Genomic DNA, 19,817 nt, shown 5'->3' with positions numbered 1-19,817 from the left:
CAACTAGATTGAGCTTTTATTATTATTATTATCTAACACACACACACGAGAATGATTATGCAGGAGGGTTTGGGAATTGGAAGGGCCAATGGTTATTAAGATAAATATAACATGCGTCATTCCAAGAAACTAACAGTCCACGACTACCACTGTAGATTGGGGTTAGCTGGATCAGATTCGTTTATCGTGCGAATTTGATATTACACGTGATCTGTGTATATGTTCTGAAACTAAACAAATCAAATTAGTTTACTGTTTCCCGCATCATAAAATGAACAGTCGAGATATTGAGTTATAATTTGGTAAGGTCAATATATGTCAGATGTAATAGATAGAGTGACAAAAATTACTAACCCCCCCAAAAAAAATAATAATTAATACTTATGAAAGGATATACTTAAGGACTAAGGAGCATCCATTTTCTAGCATTTTAGAGATCTGTCAAAGAATTGAGTCATCAAGCTCGTATGAAAGCAGTAACAGCTCTTCTTCACCATGCATGTTTCTGCATTTGGCGAAGAAAGAGAAGAAAGCAAACAAACCACCATGTAAATTTGTATCATAAATTCAGTAGAATAAGATTAAGGGAAGAAGGGGGTAGATAAAGGGATAGCATAACAATAACGAATCTTAGTTAGTACTTAGGAGTGATTCATTTCCTTGTTACTCTATACTTTTGATGAATATTATAATTCTCCATCAAATATAAGTAAATAAGGGCAAAATAAGGAGTCCTCGTCAATAGAAGGGACCAATCAGGTGTTAATCAGATGAAGCAATAATAAAACACATACACTTGATTAACCATTACCTAAGCAGTATATTGGCGGGTCTAAAAGGGTGTATATATACTAAAAGGAAGAAGGAAAAGAAAAATTGAGTTAATATAGACACGTACATCCCCAAAAGGGATTTGGGTAAGGTTATAGTATATTAGCCAAAAGCACCAAGAACCAAACTAACAATCAATTTGGTTCCCCCAGTTGCTGCAAACACGACCAGTTTGACTCACAGATGTCATGCGGGGAACTGCCATCATTATCCTTTAAATTTGTGTCTGCATTATGCTTCACTAAATACTCAGCTATTGCTTCTCTATCACACATAACAGCGTAATGCAACGGAGTTTGTCCCTCATTATCCTTCCAAAAAGAAAACATACAGAGCATCAACAAAAGGGAGCCAACTTGAGAGCAGTGTGGATAATTAAAAGATGCATCAGAAAAACGTCTTCAAAAGACTAAGCTAATATTTGAGATTAAACAGTAAGCAATAATGCCATGTTCAAAATACAATTAAGGTTCTGTTGTGTTTTCATTCTTCAAAGTTAAGGCGATGCCAACTAAGCTTGATGGTAGCTATTATTCCTAAGAGTTAGGTTCATACATGTGTCTATGGATACCTACCTTGCAATTCACATCAGCATTCCTCTCAAGCAGCAGCTCTGTGACATTACGGTGGCCACGGTCCACGGCCCAATGTAATGGTGTCCGGCCCTCACTGTCTGCAGCCATTTCAGAAAGATCATTCAACTTCTCTTTCTGTATATGGACTTGAAGTATAAAAAGTTTCTAACGAGATCAACAATTCAAGAAATAGATTCTACAATGCTCATTAGTAGTGTGAATGTAGCTACCTGCCTTGCCATGCAATAGTGCATTTTCATAAAATAAACGGTGACTTATTAATGCTACATTATTGATCGTCAAGAAAATGTATGTAGAAGGTAGGAACAATAGCAGTGTGATTAAAGCTACTTCCCTCACTATACTCATTGCTAACAATATAGGTTGAAAAACAGAAATGATTATTCATTATTCAGTTATGTAGCAGGGCAGAATCTTTTATTTCAGACAATTTTAATGACTTAGATGTAGTCCAACAAGATTTATTCATGTGTGACACATAAGTTACCAGTCAACTATCTATCTTCAACGGGGTCTTAAAGCCAGATACTTAGGCTTCTTTACAAAAACATAGCACCTACCTTAGTTGTCAAACAATTTTTAGGCCATACATATGCCCATGTTAGGCTTGTCAAGCAAGTGCCACAAAAATTTAGATTGATGTTGCACTAAATCCGTGATGGTACTTCTCTATTCATGCTGATAACATGGTGTCCTTAAGGAACTTGGTCCCTTTTAAAACCAAAAAATTAAAATAAAGAAATAAATAACCATTCACAACTTACAGCACACCCTAAAAGCAAACAACTAAGAAGTAACTCACCCTTCAAATTCACTGAAATACCACTTTCTATACACTTGAGCAGATTAGCCATATCTCCTTCTCTAGCAAATCCATGAATGGCATCCATTGTCCTGTAAAGGAAGGAACCATCAAAGTCATAAAAGGTTGTTAGTTGCAGTTGAGATAATATCAACCTAGAATGGAGCTTTTTTTTTTAATTTAATTTACAAAAAAGAAACAGAAAAAACATATTATAAGAGGTGCGAATTGCCAAGGACCACAACAAAACCTTAACAAATAATCCTTCAATATAAACATGACTACTAAGAGAAGGATAACCTTATAGCTATGAATCAGGATTAGCATCAGAACCAAACAATGAGCTTGAGAGTAAACCTTGAAGGACCAAATACAAAAAAGAAAGACCACCAAAGTAAAAACCATAAAGAGCTACCATAGAAGATATCCCATCACCGTAATTTTGGACAGACACCAATGCGACATTCACATAATAAAATTTAACAGCATATACATAAATGCATATAGAACAAATTATAGACAAATTGCTATCTAGAGTCTAGACATTTACACTACAACTCAAAATAAATTGATTTCTAGGAATCTTACAAGTCACTGCCATATTCCTCTTCATATACATAAGTGCTAAATACTGGCCCCATCGGTCCCTTAGCCTCTGAACTAGAGCCACCACCACCGTAACTCTTGCTCCGCTGTCACAGGAACAATGGGAATCAGTAAGGGACATGACAAGGGGGGCTTCTTTTTGGTGAAACAACTAGTGATCAATCCACAACTATAGCGCAAGAAACAGCATACTAGCTCACCAAAGATGAACCATCAAGCCAAGAAGGATATAGCTCTGTCACAATATCAATGTACTTCTGCATTGCATCCTCAGGAGGCATAGCTCCCAATTTCTGCCACGCTTGCCTTCAACAATAAGAAAGTAAAACACGGTTAGCACCTAAGAGCCTAATTTTCAGACACCAAAAATAACAGCTTAAACAAGCCAACAATAACCCTGAACAATTAATAATTCCAAGCGCCAATGAGCTCTCAATTTAAACACTTCAACATAACTAATGCCTATAGATGGAGATGGAACAAAACAGTTATTTCACTGTTTTTTCTATAGTTTTAGGCCTCAAGTCTAACGTGCAAACAAACTGCAACTACAGCCAATCCATTTATAAGTTTAACAACCTAATCATCTCCATAATCACCAATCTCAATACTGACATACAGATGGAACAACACACAAGATTCCAAGTATGCATAATTACCGTACAAAAAAGTAAGCAAATGTTAAAGCTCTTCCCTTTCACTTTGTTTTTCCCTCAACTATTTATGACAAAGTAGTTGCAATCATATATTGAACGCAATGAATACCATTTGGCACGTGCTGTCATCTTCAACGCCGAAGGCTGCGGCGTGCTACAGGGACCTTCAGTGGCGATCTTGTACAGCCCATAGAGCTGTAGCTGCACGTCGCTCGACACCTTCTGCGACAACCGATCGGCGGCGGCGGCAGCCACGAACGCTGTGGCGGCGCTGAACGCCTCGTCGAGTTCGGTGGTCTCCACACCTTCCCAATCGTCATCGTCGTAGTCGTCGTCGCCGTCCAAACTCTCGGCCCTCACACTTCCCTGCTCCGCCATGACAGACTCCTGCTCAAAGCGATTGTTACTTGCTTCGGAGACGCCGCCGCCTCGGTCGGGTCCCGTGGCGGTCCGTATAGGATTGCCGTCATCTTCTTCGGCGGAGGCGCGCGTGACGGTTAGGTTGTCGTTGTTGAAGGAGACAACAACGGAGATGAGCTTGGCAAGAAGGTAAGAAAAAATGAGACCGATGAAAATGGATTGGAGAAGGGGTTGCCAGTCTCCCATGGATGCGGATTGGAAGTTGAAAACCCTAACAGAAATATCTGATTCTAATTCCACTGAAGAGGTTTTAGGTTTTTGAGGGGGTTATGTGAAGAACCTAAAGCTTAGAAGATAAAACCTTAAGTGAGTATTGAAGAAAGGGGTGAGAGAGCACCGAAGAAGCTATGGAGTTGACGGAAATAGAGGAAGATTGCGATGTGTAAGAGAGAGAAAGGGAAGAACTCATGCACGCGCCAACGCAGAGCGAGAGAGAGCTATCAGCTGCTTCGCGCTTAACATGTTATCTTACGGCTGCGTCGTTGGGGCTGACACGTGTATCCACCAGTTAAAGTGTTTTTGATATGGCCACCGACTATGCTTTATTGCTTAAAATTCAAACATTGCGCATCTTAATTTAAAAGTAATCGAGTCTTGTTTGGAATTGAAACACTCTTACTGATGTACTTAAGAGCATTAACTCTCCATTATATATTAGTTAGTACTTAGTAGAAGATCTATATCATCATCTATTATCATCTAGCTTGACGAGCTTAGATGGAGAGATCCACAGCTCATGTTCCTACTCATCTCTACAATTTTATTCAAGTAACATTACTTCCAAACATTGCTGTATATAGCTTTCACGAGATGATAGATGAACAATAGTGTAAATGACATCACATATAAAAAATCATAAAAAAATAAACAAGTAAAGGAGGTAAAGGAGGATGCTCGCTCTTTTTTTCTCTTTCTTTTTCCTCTCCTTTAAAAATGTTATGAATACTATAAAAAATATTCTAAGTCATTAGGATATTACAAATTTTTACGAATTTATAATATATGGTGATTCAAATCACCATATAATTTAGGAGTACTATAAAAATTTGTAATATATAATTAACTTAGGTCATTATAGAAATACTCTACATAGTCAATAATAATTTAGATCTTAAAAAAAATATTTTTATTATGTATTTATCTAAATCACTAGAATATTACAAACTTTTATAGTACTCATAATATTTTTTAAGCCATTTTTTAAAAAAAAAAATTTGTATTAGAATAAAATATATTTTTTAATTATTTTGTATGGAATAAAATATTTTCTTTCATTTCTAAATTATTATTGACTATGTTGAGTATTTTATTTAAAATTTGAGTACATGTATGTATTTACCTAAGTTATTAGAACATTACAAATTTGTATAGTACTCCTAACATTTTTTAAGCCATTTTTTAAAATTGTTTTGCATAGAATAAAATATTTTTTGTAGTATAATTTAAATAAATTTATTAAAAAATATTCATGAGCTATTAAAAATGGACAAAAGAGTATTGTATGGAATTCGAATTGATAGATCACAAATATTTTAAAGAAGTCTCGTAATTAAATATTTTGTTAGCTTTTTTTAATGTATGAAATAAAATATATATTTTTTAATTTTTAAATTATTAATTTTTTAATAAAATTTTTTTAATAAATTATTAATTTTTTAACAGCATAGAAATTACTATGTGTGTAATTCGAACCAAGCTGGTTCGAATTAGTGTGTGTTGTGTATAATTCGAACCAAATAGGTTCGAATTAGTGTGTGCATGTGTTTGTGTATAATTAGAAGTGTAGAAATGGAGTTCGAACCAAGTTGGTTAGAACTACATATAAATGTGCATTGGTGGATTCACGAAGCAAATTTTGGTTTGGCTAGATTTGTGTAAAATTTTGCTCCCCTTGATTTATTATTGTGATTTACCCTAAAAAATAGGTAGGAGGGATAAAATGGATAAATTTAATCAGTTAGTACTAAAAAATGGATAACAGTTTCAATTTCTTTCCTACTATCCCATCAATCTCTCTTAACAATTGGTAAACAGTTATTTTTATTTTTCAAATTTAAATAAATCCAATTGGATCATAATTTAATCTAAAATTTTTGTATGTACTCTTTTTTTAGATCAAACATATCTATTTTAAAATTTTTTTGATTAAATTATAATCCAATTGGATTGATTTTAATTTAAAAAATAAAAATAACCATTTGCTTAGGAGAGAGTAGAAAGAAAATTGAAACGGTTATCTCTCGAGAGAATGGTTTCAATTTTCTTCCCACTGTCCCATCAACTTTTTGAATACTAATTAATCAAACTTATCCATTTTAATATCTTCTACCTATCTTTTTATATACTAACGGTCTACAAAAAGTTTGAATCATTGATATTATTAATATTTTTATTATTTTCAAATTTTTTTTAAAAATACATGTATACACATGTTGCATATTTCTCTTATCTTGTTTATCCTGTAAATAAAATACATGCAAAATTATCTTATTTACAGTGTAAACGAGATAAAAGAAGAATATTTATTTTGATAAATACAACAACAACAACAACAAACCCTTATCCCACTAAGTGGGGTCGGCTACATGAATCAAACGACGCCATTGTGCTCTGTCATGTATCATGTCTACAGAGAGACCGTTTACATGTAGATCTCGTTTGACCACCTCATGGATGGTCTTCTTAGGTCTTCCTCTGCCTTTCGCCCTTTGTCCATCTTCCATCTCATCCACCATCTTGACTGGATGTTCTATCGGTCTTCTTCTCACATGTCCAAACCACCTAAGACGCGATTCAACCATCTTTTCCACAATGGGTGCTACTCCAACTCTCTCCCTTATATCTTCATTCCTTATTTTATCCAATCGCGTGTGACCACTCATCCATCTCAACATCTTCATCTCTGCCACACTCAGCTTATGTTCGTGCTCTCCTTTAGCCGCCCAACACTCCGTACCATACAACATAGCCGGTCTTATAGCGGTGCGATAGAATTTACCTTTAAGTTTTAAAGGCACTTTTTTGTCGCATATAAAACCAGATGCACTCCGCCATTTTGACCAACCTGCTTGGATCCTATGATTTACATCATGTTCAATCTCTCCATTATCCTGTATGATGCACCCAAGATACTTAAAACTTTTAACTTTTCGTAAGGTGTTCTCTCCAATTTTCACCTCTATATTGGAGTTTTCCCTTCTCAGACTGAACTTACATTCCATATATTCCGTCTTGCTACGGCTTATGCACAGACCATACACTTCTAGAGCTTCTCTCCATAACTCCAACTTCTTATTTAGGTCTTCCCTTGACTCTCCCATAAGGACGATATCATCGGCAAAAAGCATGCACCATGGCACAGGCTCTTGGATGTGCTCTGTGAGTACTTCCAAGACTAATGTGAAAAGGTATGGACTTAAGGATGATCCCTGGTGTAATCCTATACCAATAGGGAATTCCTCTGTCACACCACCTTGAGTCTTCACACTAGTTGTGGCCCCATCATACATGTCTTTAATTGCCCGAATATATGCGATCCTTACTCTCCTCTTTTCTAAAACCTTCCATAAGACCTCTCTTGGTACCCTATCATATGCTTTTTCCAAATCAATAAACACCATGTGTAGATCCCTTTTATTACTACGATACCTCTCCATCATCCTTCTTAATAGGTATATCGCTTCAGTGGTAGATCTGCCTGGCATAAATCCAAATTGGTTCTCTGTTACTTGTGTCTCTTTTCTCAACCTCCGTTCTATCACCCTTTCCCATAACTTCATAGTATGACTCATAAGCTTAATCCCTCTATAATTTCCGCAACTTTGTATATCCCCCTTATTCTTGTAGATAGGTACCAAGGTGCTCTTTCTCCACTCATCAGGCATCTTCTTTGACCTTAAAATCTCATTAAAAAGCTTGGTTAACCAGTTGATGCCTTTTCCTCCAAGACCCTTCCAAACCTCAATCGGGATATTATCAGGTCCTACTGCCCTGCCATTTTTCATCTGCTTTAGAGTCTCTTTTACCTCGAAGTCTCGAATCCTTCGATAGTAGTCCAAGTTTTGATCTTCTTCCCTTGTGTGCATAATCGACCAAGGCTCGGAAGAGTCTTCTGTCCCTCATTAAATAACTCGTAGAAGTAGCTCTTCCACCTTTCATTAATCTTCTCCTCTTGAGCCAACACCTCTCCATCCTTATCCTTTATGCACTTAACCTGATCCAAATCTCTCGTTCTTCTTTCTCGGCTCTTTGCAATTCTATATATACCTTTTTCTCCTTCTTTCGTGTCCAAAGACTGGTAGAGACCCTCATATGCTCTTGTTCTTGCTTCACTTACAGCCACTTTTGTCTCTTTCTTAGCCGCCTTATATTTTTCCCAGTTATTTGCATTGCGGCATAAAGACCACTCTTTAAAGCATTCTCTTTTTATCTTTATCTTTTCTTGTATACTCGCATTCCACCACCAGGACTCCTTGTCTCTTGGTCCTATTCCTTTAGATTCACCAAAACTTTCTTTTGCTGTTCTTCTAATAACTTCTGCCATCTCCCTCCACATCTCTTCCGCGCTTCCATTCCCATCCCACCTTGCCTCTTCTCCTACCCGTCTTAGGAAGCTTCTTTGTTCCTCACCTTTCATCCGCCACCACCTCGTCCTTGGGTTCTTCGTATAATGTCTTTTCCTCAACTTTTGCTCAACGCGAAAATCCATGACGAGCACCCTATGTTGTGTTGTCAAACTCTCTCCCGGGATAATTTTACAGTTAATGCAAAATTTCCGGTCGACTCTCCTCAACAAGAAGAAGTCGATTTGAGAGCTTGTCATGCCACTCTTATAGGTTATAAGATGTTCGTCTCTCTTTTTAAAACATGTATTTGCGATGAGAAGATCAAAAGTTGAGGAAAAGTCCAAAATAGTTTTACCCTCAGCATTGATCACCCCGAAACCATGGCCTCCGTGAATACTCCCATATCCAGTCACTTCTCTCCCAACATGGCCATTTAAATCTCCTCCTAAGAAAATCTTATCTCCCAAAGATATGCCTTGAACTAAACTCTCTAGATCCTCCCAAAACCTTATCTTGTGTTGTTCGTTCGAACCCACTTGCGGTGCATAGGCGCTAATCACATGAAAAGCACCTCCCTCCACCACAAGTTTGATAGAGATGATCCGATCTCCCACCCTCTTGACATCAACTACGTCCTTCTTCCACTGCTTATCCACAATTATTCCAACTCCATTCCTATTCTTCACCTTTCCTGTATACCAAAGTTTGAAACCAGAAGAATCCAACTCCCTAGCCTTTGCACCAACCCATTTCGTTTCTTGTAGGCACATAATGTTAATCTTTCTCCTTGTCATGGTATCCACCACCTCCATGGACTTTCCTGTTAGAGTGCCTATGTTCCATGTCCCAAATCTCAACCTTTTGTCGCTTCGACCTTTACCTTTTCCTTTGTGAACTAGCTTATTTACCCTCGTCCGTTCACGAAAACGCGAGAACCCTTGCTCATTTAACACTACATCCGGGCACCGATGCAGCGGCTCTTGCTTTGACACCGTACTCGAGCCATACGGCGCGTTACTTCCGGGTAACGACCTAACTTTAGCGCAATAATGTCTTTGATTCATGTCATGGGGGGTTCGGCTATATTTTTACGTTGGTTGCCGAAGACCTAACACAACCCTCCTCCTTTATCCGGACTTGGGACCGGCTATGTACCGCAAGTGTAACATAGGCGGAGTTATTTATTTTGATAAATATTTTTAAAATTATTTATTTTGATAATTATTACATTTATTTAATTTATAAAAATAAAAAATTCCCCCGAATCACCGACCTCTAATAATGGCTTTTCCATGAGAAAATTATGTACAAAAGTTTATATTCCTATCAAAAATTAAATCGAAATCATCTTATCGCGTATTTCATTTTTGTGAATTTTATTTTTTATTGAGTTTAAATTCTTGATTTCCTTTTTAGACAGAAGTAAATTGAATTAATTATTCATTTGTTTGAGCTAATTTTCATATCATTCATTTTTGAATAGATGGCGAATTCTCTGCATAGGGCTCAGTATAAATCTGTTCATGTATTACTAATCCACCAAAATAGTGTACAATAAGATGACCGAATAAAGAAAGAATTTTTTTGTCACATAAATGAAGAAAGAAATAATGATAATAATGACAAAAAAAAAATATGATAACAAGATAGGAACATACATAGATAAAAGAACACAAACGGCAGACCACAAAAATGCCCAGAAAATTTAAAGCTTATGAAAATCATTACAATTATATTACAGTGTAAAAAAAATTGCGAATCATATTATGTATAAAAATATGTATTTGAAACTTCATAAATTTTTTATTATATTACTGTAATAAATTTAATTATTTTTCTATTACAAATTTAATTATTTTACTATGACATATTTGATTATTTTAGTAAATAATTATTTAGTTAAAAAATGTGGATTAATATGTATAAATTTATATAAAAAATTATTATATATATATATATATTAAAAATTAAATATTAAATAATTTATTGTATGTATTTTTATGTGTACATATATATATATATATATATATATATATATATATATATATATTGAAATAAAAATTTATACCTCAAAATAATTAATAATAGATAAATAATCAAATTTATTTATGGTAATATGATAAAATTTTTAAAGTAACAGGGAGACCTATAGAGTGAAAAAGTGATGTTTAATCAACTATTATTGATTTTATAACTTTTGTTAAGTGTGAACTAGGGGTGCACATGGATTGGATAATATATGCATATCTGTAGTAATTATCCGCATCTGATCTTAATTTTGCGGATATTATTCGATCCGCAGAATCATCAGATTCGATCCGCACTATAGTAGGATCGGATTGTGGATTTGGCAGTGATATCTGCGAATTCGATTTGCAAATCCGCATATCCGCACATCTCATATAAATAGCATATTTTAAGAAAATAAACCCTAATGTGATATGAATTTTAGTGTGTTATTTTATGATATCTTGTTTTTAATTTTTTATGTTGTACTTCAACTTAGAGTAATTAAACTTAAACCTTGTATTATTATTTTGTTTTTATTATTCAAGACAACTTTTATTGATAATATTTTAGAAGTAAATAGATTTAAAGAGGTGAAAAATAAATTTTCTGGATATTTTTTGTAAAAACAGTCAAACAAAATCTTAAAATAATTTTTTTGAATTATGCGGATATATCCGATATCCGATCCGATCCGATCCGCATACTTATGGATCGAATCGGATCGGATTCAGCCTAAAAAAATGCAGATATCATATCCAATCCGATTCGATGAGTGCAGTGCGGATCAAATATAATTTTAGGTTGTATCTAATCGATCGGATTCGTGTGCAGCCCTAGGGTAAACTATATTATTTTAATATTTTAGAAGAAGTTAGTTCATTTTGGTGTATTCAGAGTATTCAGAGTAACAAATGTAATCCAACTGACCAACTCGGTCAAAATGTTAATTAATCAAATCCTATTAAACTCCAAAACCAATTTCAACACACAAAATTGAAGTTGGGATTAAAACTTTTTTTTAATAATGGCATAATATGATATATGATATAACCTATGATGCATTGATATGGACATAATTGATATGGACATAATATATGATGTATAATTTTTTTTTTACTGAAGATAGAGAAATTCGAACTCGCAATTTTTTAAGTGAGTATAGGAAGACTATGTCCTTTTTAAGTTGTAACTCATTGGCATGGAAATATGATATATATATATATATATATATATATATATATATATATATATATATATATATAACATAGGAATACACTAGCTAGGACATTAATTTTAAATTTTTGTTAGATATAGGAACACTCATTAAATTAAGTTTTTAAATATTTGTTTGTCTTTTTTAATTATATAAATTATTTAAATTAAAATAACTATTTATATTAATATTAATAATACATATTATTTCTAAATTCATTTTAAATATATCAATCAAGAATAATATTAAACAAGCCAATGCAACACCTAATTGTTTTTTGGTGTATTCAAGTGTGTTTAGCAAAATTTATTTTATTTTATTTTCATTAAGATATATAAATAGATACAAAAAAATACTTTATTTTATTTATTATATTTTATTTTCAAGTGTGTTCAAGATGTATTTGACACAAAAATACTACAACTCAAACAAAATGTCCTTGTGTTTCAAGTAAATATAACATTCTAATAATAATGTTAATGTATACTTCTATACTTCTACTCATAATAATTTTATTTGCAGCAATTTTAATCTTATACATTTTTTTCACTTAAATAGCATTTTATAAAAGATACACGTGCGTTGAGTTGTTTTTATTTATTTTCCATTTTTCATATTCTAAATTTATCGTTTTGTCAACAATCTATCATATATATATGCAAAGCTTAGCCTTTTTATTTGTTGGTGTCTCTGCAAAGCTTATATAGTTTAGTTATGTAGAATGCATCTCTAGTCAATTAAGATCTGTTACATATATTAATCATAATAACTAATCTAGTATAACTATTATCAACCAACAGTTAACCAGACTCACAAATTACACCTCTTAATTCTTAATGATTCTCAGCGGATATAACATATCTCTTAATAAACTTATTTCCTTATGAGTTTAAGCCATTTTAATATATAATTATATGGAGGAAAATCTCATACACATGTTTGTAAATGTTAAAAGAAATACCTTAAGAATTGTTGGCGGATAATATACATATATATCTCCCACCTTCTAACACTGCTTGCTCATGTGAGCATCTCAATCCTCAGTGCAATACTTGCATGCCTCTGTGGTTGGAAATTGGAATACTCACTTGAGCAAGAAACATTAGGAAGCTAGGAATTGAAGGGAAATCATTCATCTTTTTATCTCTCTATCTTTCTCAAATTAAGTCCGTATATGTATGTATACATTTATATAAAGCAACAAGTAGTAGTTAGCATTGCCAAACCTACTACACATTTTTCTTTTCTTTTTTTTTTCCTTATTTTTTGGGTCATGTAGGTACACGTGGTTCACTGGCTAGTCACATATTAAAATATTTGGCCTTTTATGTGCGTTGGTAAGAACTAGCAACAAGAGAATACCACCCATCTATTCCTATATTTTATGCGAATTTTTGTTAAATTCACTTGTTAAAAATTTGAAAATAGTACATTCTTATATAATTTTTTTAAGTTCTAGTAATAATAAATATATAAATGTTATCGAATTTCGTAAAAAATATTTTTTAAATTATTAATAAATAAGTGTCTTTAAAATGTTAATTAACATTTTGCTTTTTAGCATTATATGAGCCTGTAGCTTATATATTTACCAAAGTATTAGGCCATCAGAAACTTTTCGTAAATATAGAGGACCACATTCATAGCCCAAAGAAAAAGACATTGATGGTTGAAAATATCTCATATACCATCTGTTTTTGCGTGAGTAGTTGATTCTAAAGTATAATTCGTTCTACTCAATGCTTAAACTAGTTTTTCTTTGGAAGAGATAAAGTATATGTCAACTCATTTAAGAACGGCGATAATAAATACTTATAAAAATACTTCAATATTCAAATTAAAATGAATACAAGATGATATAGATATTACTCATAGTGAATAATATACCTTTTTCATGTCAGGAGTAAATGTATTTATAAATTTGTTAAGTTGCAGGGTTTTTTGGTATCTCTCAGACGGTTGAAGATTTGTAAGTCAATTTCTTTTGTGTAACTGTTTTTTAATGACTTATTGGGAGAGATTTTCATCATCTGTTGCTTGCTTTTGATCACGTATTTATTTATTTGACTTTGATTCCGAAGTATAAATTTGATTGAGTCAAGTTATAGCTAATGAATCACAGCCTCCAAATTTAACCTGTGGTATTTTTTATGTAAACAGGTTGAACTTCCGATTTATAGCTTGAAATCGAGATAGTAGAGTCCCTGAACTCAACTGTTGTAATAAAAATTTCGTTGTTTTGTGGTTTGAAGTAAATAAATGTAAGAGGGGAAAGAAATTATAAATTTTATTTAAAAAATACTAAAAATATGTAATAGAAGGGACGTGTGTAATGAATGCCTTCACTTGACCTTTACAGTTACCAAGGTTTTGATGACCAGTTGCGTGTTTCATACCATGATTGACGGTGTGGATTTGGTTGGAATATTAAAAGATTTTCTTTTCGTTCTTCGATTATAGGATTGAGTGAATTTTGTATGATAATCGTGGCATAGGTTGCAATTTTGGCTTCGCATTTTTGGTTTATTGTGATTTTTAAAAGGTCATTAGAGATCAATGAAAGATGTTAGTGGATTTTTTTTCTGTATATGATATTATTTTCGTATTTATTTGAAATGGTGAAGAAACAGAAAAAAGTAAAGAGCGAGGTGGTGATGGAGAAGGTGGAGAAGAAAGTAAAAAAGAAGGCAAAGGGAAAAAAGAAGGAGAATGTGAGCGAAGAAGGTGATAAAGTTGTTGAAGAGGTGTTTGTTTGAAAATCGGATAACCCATTCACGTGGGTTGCGGAGTCTGTTAAGAGTTGAGTTTCTGTGTTTGGTGATAAAAATAGCATTGCTCAATTAGGTGATCATGAAAGTTGGGTTAGAGAGGGTGAAGTTGTAAAAGTTGAGTTTTTGCACTGCTCTTCTACTGATCCTGTATACTATAGGGGTGGAGGGTTTAAGTTTTTCTTTATGTATAGTTGTATTTTTTGTTAAACTACGGGTTAGATTTCCTTTTTTTGAGTTTGAACATGGAGTTTTGATGCAATTGAGGTGTGTGTCATCTCAGCTGTATCCTAATTCTTGGGCGTTTGTGAGAGGGTTTGAAATTTTGATAGAATATTTAAAAGTAGAATCTTTGTTAGAGGCATTCTTTGCACTGTTCCAGGCTAAGGGTGTGAAAAGGGAGTGTTGGTTGAACTTAGCTAGTATACCTAACCGAGCTATATTTTGTTTGTATAGGTTGTCGTTTAAAGGTTTCAAAATTATGTATACGAAAGTGAGGTCATGTGAAAATGATTTTTCTTTTTATGTGGATGAGAATTTGAAGGAGAAATTTTCATTATATTGGTATCCTATTCCGAGGCATATTCTCGGTATGGAGAGGATGGAGTATATGAATGAGATGATTGTTGAGTTTTTGGTGAATAACATTTTGACAAGTAGTTTACTGATTATTTTTGAGTAGTTTGAGTGAAAAAATGATAAACATGCAGTGATTGAATATTTAGGTAAATTGGCATGGGTTTTTGTTTAGTAACAATAGTTTCAGTGTACTTATATGGTTGCTTATGGTTTTTGTTTTTTGTTGTAGGTGAAAAAGGTGCCAAAGATCACTTCGAGTAGCTTGCGCGCTTTTTTTAAAACAAAGAATGTGGAGAAGGAGGGGTCAACCAGTCATGTGAAGGCTGACGAAGGGATTGAAGTTAATCAGCCTTCTCCTATCAAAAGGGTGAATTATAAAAGGGAAAGAGTTGATAAAAACAAGGTGATTGATTTGATCAAGAACAAGTTTGGCAAGAAAGAAACTGATTTGGAGCAGGTGAAGAAATTTACTGAGAACCAAAGGATACTACATGGATACAAGGATAACGAAGACCTTACATAGATATAGAATGACCACTTCCCTTTCGTGTTAGTGTCTGATGAGTATGGATAGAGTCCGACCGATGTTAAGTTTGTCCATGACGTTGGCGATATTGGTGTTATGCAGTACTTACAGTCAAAGTAAAAAATATTGACTGGTATATGTTTTGTATTTGTTGGTTTTTTTTATATATGTTGTTTTGATTGATTCTGTAGGTAATGGGAGCGCGACTAATGTCAATTAATCAAACTCAAAAGCTAAAGCATGCGAGTGATGACTTTGACAAAGCTAGCATAAATCAGGTGATGTAAGAGAATTTGAAGAAAAGTAATAAGTTTTGAGAAGTGCTGGAGAAGGTTAAGGTGTTGGAAGAGAAGATAAGTGAAGTTGATGGAAAGGTTATAAAGTTGGAGAAGGAGAAAGTTAGTTTGTAAGCTAGGATAGTTGTGCTAGGGATCGAGAAAAAGGAGCTGGAGACCCGGAAAGAGGATCATGGTCTTGAGATGTTCGTTGCTGATTTTGAGAGAGCTGTGCTGCTGTGGAGCAAGTGAAGTTTCTGGCTCCGGATGGACTTGACTGTTATGGACTCATGCAAGGTTGTGGTTAATGGAGAATTGATAGAAGATGAGGATCAATATAAGGAGGGGGAGGGCGAGAATCCTGATGCACCATGAAGGCAGATTGTAAAAGAATATGACTAGTAATGGTATTATGTTATTTTTATTTTGCTTGTGTTGGTGTTTTGGAGAACTGATGGCTTGAGTATAACTCAACCAAAATACTATTTAATTATTAATTTGCTTGTACTTAGCTTGGATTTTTAAACGTAAGAAAGTATTATGTAGCCCAACGTTTGGTATGTGTTTGAAAAAATTTGTTTTGTATTTTGAATAATTGTGTTGGTAATTTGTTGCGAATGCGTTTGCATATATAAACTTGTTATATGTTTGTGATTATCGTTCATGATATTGGTAACTATTTGTGTAAGTTTAGGAATATGAAAGTGGTTGATCGATTCTTATGCAAAAGTTTGTACTATTCGAAGACATCGTGGGATGTTGGGTGTTGATATAAATCGGTTAATGAATTTTCCATGTAAAGAGCTTTGCTTGAATAAGGAATTATATTGTTAAAAAATGAGAAGAACTTTCACATTTTGAAGATGTAGGGAGTGTGCCTTGTTAAAATCTCTCCAGCAAAACCCAACTTAGGGGCAAAACCTAGTAGTAGGAAAAAGAATACATCACCAGTCTCGACTTATAGACTTAGCTATAGTAGAGTTTTAGAGACGAGATATTCCAAGTACTTGAAAGGTTACTACCTTCTAATGTTTGAATTTCGTATGCTCCTTGGCCGAGGACCTTTGATACTCGAAAAAGGCCTTCCCAATTGGAGCTTAGTTTTCCATGTCCTGATGGTTTGCGTGCTTCTTTTGTTTTTCTCAGAACGAGGTCTCCTTCTTGGAATGACCTTAGTTTAATTCTCTTGTTGTATTTCTGAACTATAGCAAGTTGAGTTGTGTGTTGTTGGATTAACGCTTTGTCACGGTTTACTTTGATTAGGTTGAGTTTGGTTGCTCTTAGCTCTGTATTTTCTTCGTCCTTGATGCTTTAAGTTCGACTAGACTGGAGAGATACTTCAACTGGTAATATGGCATCACAACCATATACTAGTCGGAAAGGAGTCTCTTTTGTTGATGATTGTTCTGTCGTGTTATAGCTCCACAGGGCTTCTGGCATGAGCTCGGTCCATTGTCCTTTAGAATTTTTGAGTTTTTTTAAGTGCCTGCAATATGACCTTATTGGCAGTCTCAGCTAAATCATTAGTTTATGGGTGTTCTACAGATGAAAATTGATTAATGATTCTAAAATTTTGTAAAAAAAATTGTGAATTTTTTATCTATAAATTGTCTGCCGTTGTCAGTTATAATGTAGTGAGGTATACCAAATCAACATAGTATGTGTTTCCACACAAAAGATATCATTTTTTCAGAATTAATTTTTGTTAAAGGTATAACCTATAGCGACAATTAAGAATTTAACTTGACCTAGAGGTGGTGGAAAAGGATTGAGGATATCTAGGCCCACTTACTGAAGGACCAGCTTACCTCTGATGTGTGCAATTACTCGACTGGGTTGTGAATGATTGGTGCATGTCGTTAGCAATGATCCTAATATTTGCCTTGTTCATGCAGTCTATTTGTAGTGTAAGTCAATAGTACCCTGCTCTTAGTATTTTAGAGGTCAGGCTCATTCCTCCTATGTGTGTGCCATAACCACCTTCATGGCCTTCGTCCATGGCTAGGTTGGTGTCTTCTGTGTTTAGACATTTTAATAATAGTCTTGTAAAACCTCGTCTATATAACTCGGTTCCGATCATGGTATAGAAGTTAGATCTTCATTTGAATTGCCTCTCGTCTTGGATGCTCTCAGGTATGCTTGCTATTTGTAGATATTACATGAATTGTCTTCGTCAATCTTATTCCTGTAAAATACTCATCACACTTGTTAGCATGACACTGGGTTCATCCAGTGTTAATTGTGATAAGCTCGGCTGATGGATTATACTTCTGGTAGTTGCTAGTTTAGATAGAACATTAGTTTGGCTGTTTTGCTCTCAAGGTATGTGGGAGATTTCAAATTTCAGAAAACAAGTGGTGAGATTGTTGACAATAGAATTATATTTTTCTAATAATGTATCTCTTACCTGGAAATTACCTGTTACTTGTTGTACGACCAATAAGGAATCACATTTAACATTGATGTGTGTTATTCCAAGAGTATTAGCTAATCTGAGACCAGCTATAAGTGCTTCATATTCTGCTTGGTTATTGCTGGCATGAAAAGTGAATTGTAGAGATTGTTCTATGGTCATTTCTTTGCCATTTTCAAGTAATATTCCAGCTCAAGAGCCTTTTATGTTTGAAGCTCTGTCGACGTCTGACATCCATACCTCCTCACATGATGCGAGTTTATCGAGTGTGAGTTCTGCTATGTGACTTGATAGCTCCTCGTACTTGATATTAGATGTCATATTATGAGAGCTTTATAGACAATATTAATCATCCAGCAAGCTCAAGTCGTGTTAGGATTTGTCTAAGGGGGTGCATTGTCCGAACTATGATGGTGTGTCTTTGAAAATAGTATCGCAGACGTCTCGCTATTGTGACAAGAGCCAGGGCTAATTGTTCTAGCCTTGAGTACCCGAGTTCGACATTTTGTAAAGATCTGTTGACGAGGTATAATGGCTATTGTTGCTTACTTATCTCTGTTATTAAAATAGAGCTAATAGCATAGTTAGTGACAGATAAATATAGATAAAGGGGTTTACCAAGTTCTGATTTCTGGAGAATTGGTGGTGAAGATAGTATGGCCTTGAGTTCGGTGAATGATTGTTCACATTCTTCTGACCATATGCTTTTGCTTTCTTAATGTTTTAAAGAAATGGTATAAATGGTCTACTATTCGAGGTAGGAAACATGATAGAAACATCCAATAAGTTGTTGAACTTCTTTGATTGACTTGAGGCTCCTTATTTTCAATATAGGTTGGCATTATTTTAGATTGGCCTCTATACCTCAGCAGGTTAACATGAAACCGAAGAATTTTTTACAGTACACTCCAAAAGCACACGTTAAGTTTCATGTGTATATTCGGAGTTGTTAGTAGATTTCCTTTAGGTCGTTGATGCGATTGTTCTTAGAATTTGTCTTTGCTACCATTTCATCGACATATACTTCTATATTTCGTCCGATTTGGTTAGCAAAAATTTTGTCAGTTAGCCTTTGGTAAGTTACACCTGCATTTTTGAGTCCGAACGACATAACCTTATAACAAAAGTTACCATGGTCAGTAATAAAAATGGTCTTATCCTGGTCAGCCGAATATATAAGTATTTGGTTAAAGCCAGAATAAGTATCCATAAAACTTAGACATTTAAAACCAGATGAGCTATCAACTAATTTGTTAATACACGGGAGAGGATATGCGTCTTTTGGACATCCCTTGTTGAGATTAGTGTAGTCCACACACATCCTCCATTTACCATTGTGTTTTTTAACCATGATCACATTTGCTAACCAGGTTGTGAATCTGAGTTCTTTTATAAATCCAACATTGAGTAGTTTCTGAGTCTCTTCTAAGGAGGTTTCCCTCTTGTGCGTACCGAGGTGGTATTTTTTTGAGCTATAGGTCAGATGGATGGGTTGATGGCAAATCTGTGGCAGAGGACATTTGGGTTAATGCTTGACATATCTGCCGGGGTCCAGGC

At 34.3% G+C, this 19,817-nt stretch overlaps 1 protein-coding gene across 1 annotated transcript; it reads right to left on the bottom strand.

The window, feature by feature from the left end:
- Positions 1–610: 610 nt before the first annotated feature.
- On the bottom strand, positions 611–4,648 carry LOC112705889 (acyl-CoA-binding domain-containing protein 1). Its single transcript, XM_025756895.3, has 6 exons — positions 3,601–4,648; positions 3,036–3,141; positions 2,818–2,921; positions 2,230–2,321; positions 1,407–1,504; positions 611–1,142 (listed from the first exon to the last, which is right to left on the bottom strand). The coding sequence occupies exons 1-6, from the start codon at positions 4,095–4,097 to the stop codon at positions 966–968; spliced, it is 1,074 nt and encodes a 357-aa protein (XP_025612680.1). The 5' UTR covers positions 4,098–4,648; the 3' UTR covers positions 611–965.
- Positions 4,649–19,817: the final 15,169 nt, after the last annotated feature.

Source organism: Arachis hypogaea, chromosome 8 (assembly GCF_003086295.3).
Source record: "Arachis hypogaea cultivar Tifrunner chromosome 8, arahy.Tifrunner.gnm2.J5K5, whole genome shotgun sequence".
Classification (NCBI taxonomy): domain Eukaryota; kingdom Viridiplantae; phylum Streptophyta; class Magnoliopsida; order Fabales; family Fabaceae; genus Arachis; species Arachis hypogaea.
The sequence above is the reverse complement of the archived record's forward strand: the minus strand, read 5'-3'. Positions and strand labels throughout refer to the sequence as shown.

Excerpts from the sequence above, each read along its gene's own strand:
- LOC112705889 (XM_025756895.3), bottom strand. The coding sequence starts at position 4,097 with ATGGGAGACTGGCAACCCCTTCTCCAATCCATTTTCATCGGTCTCATT. Across the intron at positions 2,322-2,817 it reads GAGGAATATGGCAGTGACTT|GACAATGGATGCCATTCATG; the intron begins GTAAGATTCCTA and ends CTTCCTTTACAG. Across the intron at positions 1,143-1,406 it reads ATGCTGATGTGAATTGCAAG|GATAATGAGGGACAAACTCC; the intron begins GTAGGTATCCAT and ends TCTTTTTGGAAG.